Source organism: Carassius auratus, unplaced genomic scaffold (genome assembly GCF_003368295.1).
Source record: "Carassius auratus strain Wakin unplaced genomic scaffold, ASM336829v1 scaf_tig00024993, whole genome shotgun sequence".
NCBI classification, from domain to species: Eukaryota; Metazoa; Chordata; class Actinopteri; order Cypriniformes; family Cyprinidae; genus Carassius; species Carassius auratus.
Genome location: NW_020525386.1, coordinates 2,952 through 13,816, shown reverse-complemented (window position 1 = coordinate 13,816; position 10,865 = coordinate 2,952). Strand labels below are relative to the sequence as shown.

The 10,865-nt window shown below is 42.9% G+C and overlaps 1 protein-coding gene across 1 annotated transcript; it reads right to left on the bottom strand.

Annotated features, from left to right (window-relative positions):
• Nucleotides 1-3,373: 3,373 nt before the first annotated feature.
• Nucleotides 3,374-6,840, bottom strand: LOC113078263 (uncharacterized). Its single transcript, XM_026250592.1, has one exon. The coding sequence runs from the start codon at nucleotides 6,838-6,840 to the stop codon at nucleotides 3,640-3,642; it is 3,201 nt and encodes a 1,066-aa protein (XP_026106377.1). The 3' UTR covers nucleotides 3,374-3,639.
• Between the last annotated feature and the right edge of the window lie 4,025 nt (nucleotides 6,841-10,865).

Sequence of the window (10,865 nt, the reverse complement as noted above, 5' to 3'; positions counted from 1 at the left end):
TTAGTTGCGACTGCATTATCCTTAAGAAATAAACGATACGCAAATCCGGCGTCAAACTGGGCTTTGTTTGTAAAACAAGCATCTTCGAAATGCAGGGAACAAACAAAAACACTTGCACAACTCCGCTGATGCTCTGTAAAAATAAACTTCATCCACTGGTCCATTAATGCTGTTTCTCTTTTGGTAATCTGTGCAGGGTTGTCTTGCCCTGGGAACCAAAAACACACTTCTTTTGTGACTTTTCGCGACGCTCTCGCTCTGATCAGTGAATCGCTCCGATCAGTGAAATGTCAGAAGTGCCTTAGGACCCATATAATGAAATTCCGCTCCATCTAACGTCACACAGAGCCATACTCGAAAAAAACTTTCCGAAACTTGTGACAAACCGGAAGAGGTTTTTTTGGAACAAAAATACTCCTTCAAACGTACAACTTAATTTTTGAAACTTTGTCCATGTTTAGCATGGGAATCCAACTCTTTAACAGTGTAAAAAACTCAGTATGCATGAAATAGCATTTCACCCCCCCTTTAAAACCCCAATTGAATGGCACTTAAATGCACTTAATTCATCTGTCTACTTTATTGTCATTGTTCACAGTACAATATATAATTATAGCTGATATCCTGCACAGCCCAGAGTTTAAACTGATAAGTGTGTGCTGTCATATTATTGCAAATCACTATTGAATTCCCACCAAACTATTTTTTCAAGCAGTATTTGCACTGTAAACCTTTTTTTTTATATATAAAGTGTGGGTGAACTTAAACTGTATGGCTATGCTGTGGTTCCTGAAGGCTTTGCGTGCGTGCAGGGGTCGGGGGCCTCTATGTCCATTTTGCTTGGGGCCCCCAAATTCCTTCAAACGGCCCTGATCACATACGCCTACGTCAATCTGAGGCAGCCCATATGTTGAAAAGTTTGTGAACTGATTGGTAGATGTAGAACCAATCATAGAATAACACCAGAAAAAGGCAGTGTTATTTTTATTATTATTATTATTAAATTACGCATTTGGTGCATTTTCACAGAACCTTACAACCCAGATGAATATCACCCCATCAAAGGACCAGGAAATTAATATATTCCTATTCAATATTTTAATTATTATTATTATTATTATTATTATTATTTTCCTTTTTTTCTCTTTATTTTCATATTTACAGTTTGATTATCCCGGGATTGTGTAATGGCACCAGTCTCTTTGGATTTTGCATGTAGGTTTGCATAAATATATAGAGAGCGTACATTTTCTAATAATTTAACACTGTATGCATATATAAGGTAAGCTGTACACCTTTTAAAATGTGTTTTTTATTGTCAAGATGATACAAATTAATCACTTTCTAAAACAAAATAATAAAATAATAAAAGCATTTCAGTGTTCAACTGTTGAGTGTTAAATAAAATCATTGTGCAGTTTCTCAGCATGTTTCTGGAGATTAAAGTTCAAAGATGTTAATCTAGTAGCAGGACCGGATGTAACTCTTCACCTTCAAACTAACAATTACAACTGATCTGATGCATGCTCACCTCAACATGTTTGTCCAAATCAAACCACATTTCTGTAGAAACCCAACCACAGCAGGTTTCAGTTTGAACCTCAGTAAAACTGCCACTTTAGAGTGTACATCCTGTTAACTCTGTATTTATTTATTTATTTATTTATTTATTTATTTATTTATTTATTTATTTTAAATCATTTACATGTGACGTTTAAGAAATTCAAATGCAATTAGATAACATTAATTTCATATTATGGTGCTTGGAACATGTTACTGGATATTTTTTTCATTATTATTCAGTAATTTGTAAATGTAGAACCCCCCGCCCCCCAACTCTGTATGCAAATGCAGTGTATGAACTAGGAGGGTCAGACTGAACATAGGAGGATTCACATATAGCTTCAGTGTTTCAGAGAATAGTTTTATTATCAGACACCGAACAACTGAAGAAAATGTTTCACATGTTTGTTTTGTTCTTTTTGTGCTGCTTGAGTCTGACTGGTAAGTTATACAAACATTTTATACAGTTATACAAATATATATATAAAAACTTATATGCACTCTTTAGGTATATAAAAAAATAAGGTACACAAGTGCACATTTTAAAAGGGTAGTGCTAACTCTGGTACTTTGTTTTCCTGACAGCATACTGTTCAATATAGATATTTTAGCTGTACCAAAGAATTCATGAATATTGTGAAATCACTTCAGTCTCTATTTCAGAATTTTAAAATAAAATTTCCAGGTTTTGAAAGCACAGGAAAACACTAAATTTAAACATCTGCGTTTTTTGTTTGTTTGTTTGTTTGCTCTGCTCTGAGGCTCAAAAAGTCAAAACTTTTCGTTGATTTGCTTTCAAATATCAGGCCATTTTTATGTTCTTTTTAAGATAAATTTAAATATACTTCTGCTGTAATCATAGACATTAGGGGTGTCACGATTCTCCAAATCCTCGATTCGATTGCATTTTCGATTCTAAGGTCACAGTTCGATTCGATTCTCGATTTTTACATTTATTCTCTTTAAAGCACAGATTGTCATTTTTCAAACTAGACTTTTATGTAATATAATATCTGACCTTTGTTTGCAATGTACCACATTACACTGTCAAATTTAAAACTTTTATTAACAACATAATGTAACAATAACTTATATCTTTAGTCAATTGAAAACTTAAAATAAACTGCCTTCCAGTTTCTCTGTTGTAAGTGCAGTCTTCTTCACAAAAGATGACATTCAAGTTCATAACAAAACAAACAAAAACAATAAAAAATGACTAAACTAACCTTCAAATATTACGATGTATCTATTTAAAAGATTAAAGATAAAACGCTTGTTAAACACTTCACTGTCATTCATTTAGATTTATATATATATATATATATATTATGTATGTATGTACAGTATGTGTGTGTGTGTGTGCATCATTACAGTCTGTAAAATATGTGTATCTCTTATTACAAGACTGCAATCACTAGCAATCAGAAGAATTCCAGTTAATCAAGTATCTACAAAAGATCTACTCTATAAACAATGCATTAAATTACATTAAAGAAAAAAATTAATTAAACAAGCAAAAAAATGATTACTCGCATGTATCTGGTCCACTGATGAAGTCCTGGGTCAAGTCAAGTGAATTATTAATCATTTTCTAACAGGCGTCGAATACTGACTTTAGGAAAAGGGGAATAACCAATGACATTTGAGATAACAACTAAAACAGCAAGCCCCGCCCCACGACTGACAAAACGTCTCGGTTACGTCTGTAACCTCGGTTCCCCGAGAAGGGAACGAGACGATGCGTCGATAACGCTTTGCGAACGCATTCTGCGTGAGTGCGTCTGAAGCATCCATGTCAACTAGTCCAATGGCGAGAGTGAGCGTCAGGAGTGACGTCACGACCAGGAATTGATAAAAACCCCAACCGGAGCAACCGGTGTTAGCTTCGACAGTGCCGAAGCAAGTCGATCACAGGAATGAAGGAAGTATGGCAGGGAGACGCATCGTCTCGTTCCCTTCTCGGGGAACCGAGGTTACAGACGTAACCGAGACGTTCCCCATCGAGGGAGAGACGATGCGTCGATAACGCTTTGGGAACGAGAATACCCAAACCGCCATATTACAAGTGCCTGAGTGTCAGACAGAAAACCCAACGCCTCTAGAATTAAAAACCTGAGACCCGGGAGTAGCGTCCAGGTCTAGGCTATAAAACCTGACGAACGTGAGTGGCGAGGACCAGCCTGCCGCATCACAAACATCCTGAAGAGAGGCCCCAGATAATAAGGCTCTAGAGGCCACCATACTCCTAGTAGAATGAGCTCTGACCCCCAAAGGGCACGGTAGGTCAGAAGACTCATAGGCAAGAAGGATAGCCCCAACTATCCACTTACTAAGTGTCTGTTTAGTGGCAGGAAGACCTATCTTAGGTGACCCGAAACAAACAAACAGCTGATCGGATTTCCGAAAAGAAGAAGTCCGATGAACGTAAGTGTCCAATGCTCGCACAGGGCACAAGAGGTTAGACTTTTCCTGGTCCGACGATGCAAACGGGGGAGGACAGAAAGCCTGCAGAACAATAGGTCTCGGAACAACGGTCGGTACCTTAGGGACGTATCCCTGCTTCGGGTAGAGAAATGCTTTGACCATCCCAGGTGCAAATTCAAGGCAGGTGGGAGAAACCGAGAGAGCCTGAAGGTCTCCGACTCTTTTAAGGGACGAAATAGCAAGGAGAAAAGTAGTCTTAAACGAAAGAAACTTCTCAGAGACCGAATCTAGGGGCTCAAACGGAGCCCTAGAAAGGCCTTCTAAAACTATAGCCAGGTCCCAGGCCGGCACTCTAGAACGAGTTGCAGGTCTCAGCCTCAAGGTGCCACGAAGGAAACGAGAGATAAGAGGGTCTCGACCCAGAGATGCACCACCCACTTGGGCGTGGAAAGCCGAGATGGCCGCCACGTAAACTTTTAAGGTGGATGGACATAGACCAGAAGCGAAGCGGTCTTGTAAAAACTCAAGAACTGAGCCAACAGAGCAGTGGACGGGGTCACACTGATGTTGGTAACACCAAGAAGAAAAAACATTCCATTTGAGTCTATAAAGTTTCCTCGTAGCTGGAGCTCTGGAGCTAAGAATGGTCTCCACAACCTCAGTTGAGAGACCACTCTCTATGAGTTGCGCCCCCTCAGAGGCCACACCCAAAGCTTCCAAATCTCTGGCCGGGGGTGAAATATAGTGCCCCCGGCCTGAGATAGAAGGTCTTTCCTGATCGGGATCTCCAAGGGAGAACCGTCGAGGAGATGAATCAGGTCCGCAAACCAGATTCGACTCGGCCAGTGTGGAGCTACGAGAAGTAGACTTACTCCGTCCTGGCGGACTCTCTCCAGAACTCCTGGGAGCAGAGCAACAGGGGGAAAGGCGTACAGACGTAGCCTCGGCCACGTCTGTACCATAGCGTCCAACCCCAGGGGGGCTGGATGAGTAAGGGAGAACCATAGTGGACAGTGCGTCGTGTACTGAGAAGCGAACAGATCCACTTCTGCTTGGCCATAACATTCCCATATGAGCTCCACCACCTCCGGGTGAAGCCTCCATTCCCCTGGCCTCAGCACCTGCCTCGACAGGGTGTCTGCTCCAATATTCTGAGTCCCTGGTATATACATCGCCCTCAGAGAGCGTAATTTCCCCAGAGACCACAGGAGGATCTGGTGCGCTAATTTGCAGAGTGGGCGCGAGCGCAGACCCCCCTGACGGTTGATGTAAGAGACCACCGATGTATTGTCTGTGCGGACCAGCACATGATGGTCCCTCAGGTCTGGCAGGAAGTGCCTCAAAGCTTTGAAGACAGCCATCATCTCCAGGCAGTTGATGTGCCAAGAGTGATGATGGCTCTCCCACAGACCCTGAGCTGAGCGGCCTTCCATTACCGCTCCCCAGCCGGTAAGGGAAGCATCTGTCGAGATGGTAACCCGATGACAAAGAGCTCCCAATACCGGACCCTGGGACAGGAACCAGTGTTCTCTCCATATGACCAAGGCGCGGAGACACCGCCGCGTGATCTTGATCGTACGAAGTGGGTTTCCCCTCGGGGAGAACCCTCTGGTCCTGAGCCACCACTGTAAAGGTCTCATGCCCAGCAGGCCAAAGGGGATCACATTGGACGCTGCTGCCATGAGACCCAACAATCTCTCGAACTGTTTTACAGTGCGTGACTGGCCTAGCTTTAGCTCCGAAGTGGCTGCGAGGATGTTGGCTACACGAGCGGGCGAAAGAGAGGCTCGCATCGTGACCGAATCCCATACCACCCCAAGAAAAGTGGTCCTCTGTAATGGAGATAGCACACTCTTCTTGGTATTGAGCCTCAAACCCAACTTTTGCATATGAGCGAGGACGACATCTCGATGCCGAACCGCCAACTGTTCTGATTCTGCTAAAATCAACCAGTCGTCCAGGTAATTCAGAATACGTATGCCCTGCAGCCTGAGCGGGGCCAGAGCTGCATCTACGCATTTCGTGAATGTGCGGGGTGAGAGAGCTAGACTGAAGGGAAGTACCCGATACTGGTATTCTTTGCCCCCGAAAGAAAACCTTAGGAACTTCCTGTGCTGAGGGAGGATGTAGATATGGAAGTACGCATCTTTTAGGTCTATTGTGACGAACCAGTCCTCGGATCTGATTTGAGTCACGATCTGTTTGAGTGTCAGCATCTTGAATTTTAATTTCTGAACTGTACGATTCAACAGACGAAGATCTAAAATGGGACGCAGCCCTCCATCCTTTTTTGGAACAATGAAATAACGGCTGTAAAAACCCGATGCCCTGTCGGGAGGATACACCTGCTCTATAGCATTTTTCGCTAAAAGAGATTTCACTTCTTGCTCCATGACCAGAGCCTGCTCGGGATGCACTACTGTGAGCAACACCCCGTTGTAGCGTGGGGGACGAGAACCGAACTGGATTCTGTAGCCCTTCTCTACTATCTGCAGGACCCATTGAGATATATTCGGCAGACTTTTCCATTCTGTCAGACATTCTACTAAGGGAACCAGCCTCTCGAGGCTGGCCTCTGGTGTAATTAGAACAGCTAGTTCGGGGACCTGAAGCCGAAGCGCAGGAACCACCCGAGCTAACTGCTCTTGGACCCCCCTCAGAGGGAGCGAGCCTGACGCAGCGTCTGGGAGACACAGCGCCAGAGACCCGCTGGAGACCGCTGCGCCCCAAGGCACCAAGGGTGGCGGGGTTGGCAGGACGGCCCCGTGAGAGCACCGAGACCGGACGGGCACCGTATACTGAGGTGTACACCGCACTGTCTCGATTGGGGCTGCCCTCACAGGTCTGACCCATTTGGCGTCAGGACCTTTTCTTCTGAGCCGAAGCTTTCTTAGCGAGAAGAACGGTCCTCAGATCCGGCTTCTGCTTAGATTGCTTTGGCTGTGAGTGCTGGCTCGGTCCCCGTGATTTTTGAGGAGGAGCGCGAGACGCAACACTCTCTTTTTGAAAAACACGATATGAGGAGCATGATGGCTGGGGCTGCCTTGCACGCCCAGCAGCATCAGGATTAGAACGGCGAGGGAGAAAACTTTTAAAAGCTTCAGATTGCTTTTTATTTTCTTGAAATCTTTCAACCACTTCATTCACAGCATCACCAAACAGACCTTCATGAGAAATGGGAGCGTCTAAAAGAAAAGATCTATCTTTATCTTTAATATCTGAAAGATTAAGCCAAAGGTGTCTTTCTGTAGAAACCAAAGCAGCCATAGATCTACCAATAGCACGTGCTGTTTCTTTAGTCGCCCTGAGAGATAAATCCGTAGCCCGACGAAGTTCGCGAATTTCGTCACGGCTGACTCCCTCACTGTTATCTAACTCTCCCAGCAGCTCAGCCTGATAAGCCTGAAGCAAAGCCATCGAGTGAAGGCAAGCTCCAGCCTGACCTGCTGCTGTGTAAGCTTTACCCACTAAATTAGATGTGATCTTTAAAGGCTTCGTGGGCAAAGTCGGGTTCTTAATAGATGACGCTGAACCAGGGGAAAGATAGCTCGCGAGCGTCTGCTCCGCCCGGGGCATCGCTTCATAACCATTTTCTTTCAGCCCTCTTATATCAGAATAAATGCGCACTTGAGGGCTGAAAAGACGTGATGAATATGGCTTATTCCACGATCTAGACAGCTCACTGTGAAGATCAGGGAAAAAAGGGAGACCCCGTGATGTAGGCGATGTTTTAGAAGACAGAAAACGCTCGTCTAATTTGCTTTTAGGACGAGCACTCTGTTTATCAGATGGCCAAGATATATGTAATTTATCTACAGCTCGTGTTAATACATCAACCAACTCCTCATATGCTGGGGAAAGAGATGGCGAATCCTCTTCCCCCCTGATTGTGTCACCTTCACTGCCCGTTACATCTAACTCCTCGGAGCTAGAGCAACGAAGCAATGGGCTCTCCCCCCGGGCGGAAGAAGCCGCGGGGCGGGCTTCCGACACCGGAGTTTGAGCTATGGATCTCCCAGGTAAGGGAGGAGAAAGAGCCCTCGGACCCGTCTCCAACCCCGCTGAGAGAATCCATTTGCGAACCCCAGGAATGCACTCTCCGTTCTGCCTCGGCAGAAGCGGGTCCTGCACCCTGAGGAGCGCGAGGCTCGCCGCTCTTCTCATCAAAGAGTGACAAGCGGGAGCGGAGCATGCGAAGCGAAAGCTTCTCACAATGCGGGCAATCAGTCTCCTCGAAGGCTGATAACGCATGCCTCCACTCCCAAACAAACTACACAAAGCTCGTGTGTATCCCCACCCGTTAAATAACGCGGGCAGGGAGAAGCACACGGTTTGAATAGTTGCTTAGCCATAGTATATAAACTTTGCACAAGACAACAGTAAATATGACAGACAGGTTTGACACAGATCGCTTGCTGAGGCACAGAAAGCTAACACCGGTTGCTCCGGTTGGGGTTTTTATCAATTCCTGGTCGTGACGTCACTCCTGACGCTCACTCTCGCCATTGGACTAGTTGACATGGATGCTTCAGACGCACTCACGCAGAATGCGTTCCCAAAGCGTTATCGACGCATCGTCTCTCCCTCGATGGGGAAATAAAATTGTTCGCGCGAGCAGAGGTGAGATGATCGAGCGCGAGGATGTGGGGAATGAGCATGCGCGCTCGAGGGCTTTTATTGCGCGCAGAGTACATGTCACGCGAGCGCGGGAGTTTGAAATGAGCTCGCGGGCTCCCGTTTCTTCGCATCCGATTCATTTTCCTCTCGCGGGTGCCATATAGCGCGCGCGCCAGCATCAGTTGAATGCTCGGTTATTTTTGTCATTGATTTGCCGTCATACAACATGGGGGCGTGGCAGCATCGACGATTCCATTTTTTAATTCGAAGTTTGAGACTGTGACTTAATTTCGATCGATTTCGATTTAAAATCGAAATCGTGACACCCCTAATAGACATGTACAAAAGTTATCGAAATGTACGACTCAAAATGCGTAAGGACCCTGAATCAGTCTGAATTAGTCTAGTTGAAAGTGTAATTTATTTATTTTTAAAGGTTTTGAAAATATCCATCACAATTTGACTTGTACTTTCAATTTGCAATAATTATCAAGTATTTGTTGTTAATACATTACATAAATTTAAACACAGATTTTCCTCTACAGCAAATAACTTTTAAACAAATGAAAGATTAAGGATCTTTCTCTCTCTCTCTCTTTATATATATATATATATATATATATATATATATATATATATATATATATATCATTTGTTTATTTATTTTACACATAAGACATATTTACAGGAAATCCATAAACAATGTTTTATTTTAGAATTATCTCTGTAACAGTGGCAGTTTATAAAGGCAGATGTTATTTTACACATTTATTTTCTTCACATCTGCGATAGCTACTTATGTCAGATAGAAACTTTCTAGTAGTTAGTCAAAGAGGAATAATTTACACTACTGATGTTCAACTACAATTGCAAATCCATGGCGGACAAAATGAACTGTAGAATAATGTATTAATCACATTATCCAAGGGTAGAATTATTAACAAATGAGGCATTATCTGTATGCAACCAAACCCTAAACATTTGTCTGTTCTTAACACCTTGACTGTCATCTCCCAGTTTATTTTAAATCTCAACGTTCATTTAGTTTGCCTTTCTGTTGCTGTTCTGGATGTTCTGAAGTTCACATATAAACAATAAAATCTTCAGTACAGCTGATTTCAGGCTCTGTAAATCACCAGACGTATTAAACTGTGTAAATTCTGTTCTCCAGGTGTGTTTGGTGCTGAAATCAATGAAACACAGTCAGTGTTAGTGACGGAGGGAGATTCTGTCACTTTATACATTGATGTTACTGAAATACAGAAAGAAGAAAGTATGCTGTGGAAATATGGAGCTGAAGAGTGCATTATAGCTGAAATCAATATAAAGTATGAAATGTTCTCCACATATGATGTTCCTGACGGGAGATTTCAGAGACAGACTGAAGCTGGACGATCAAACTGGATCTCTGACCATCACAAACATCGAAACTCAACATGCTGGAGTTTATCAAACTAGAGTTTAGTGGAGTGAGAAAACAAACATTCAGTGTTTCTGTCTATGGTGAGTAAATCATTTTGTCATCATGTTGTTTTATTTTATTGGAACTATCTACATTTTAAAGTGATTTAAGATTTTAGTATGAGACAAAAACACTCACACACTCACAACTGTCATTCTGTAACAAACTCCACCGGAGGTGAGCTTTGATAAAACCCCAGTGCAGTTTATTGACATGAAAACAATGTTTCAAGTGGAAAACTAAACTTAAAACATGACTGACTTGAAAATATCCCAAAACATAGACTTAAGCATAAACCATGAGGACTGACCTAGACATGCACTCATTAACCAGTGGGTAACCCCCCGAAGTACTAGATGAGAGACCAAATGGAATAACATGAGAGAGAGAGAGAGAAGAGAGAGTAATGATTTAATGACTAACAAATTTAACAACAGTGAACAATCAAACAATGAACCCAATAGAAAATAACACGAAATGTACATGGAGCACGCATGGTACTAGGCCAACATGAGGTACAAGGAATACATGACAGGAAGACCATTTTACAAGAGTAAAACACATAAACAAAAAGTGAACCAAAACCCAAATCAACGTGACACATTAGTGCAGAAGTATTAGTTAAACAATTCCATAAGGCCACTCATCGCATTACCTGTGAAATAAATGCATGAGTGGATAATTTTCTTAGCAAATAAAATTTCAACAACGGAATGATGTTAACATCCCATTCATTTCACTGCTCTTGGCTCAATGTGAATTCACATCATAAAAGTTGTCTTTAACTAAGAAACTGTAA

What these genes read in the sequence shown, in the direction of transcription:
- LOC113078263 (XM_026250592.1), bottom strand. Translation starts at nt 6,840, where the DNA reads ATGGGTCAGACCTGTGAGGGCAGCCCCAATCGAGACAGTGCGGTGTAC.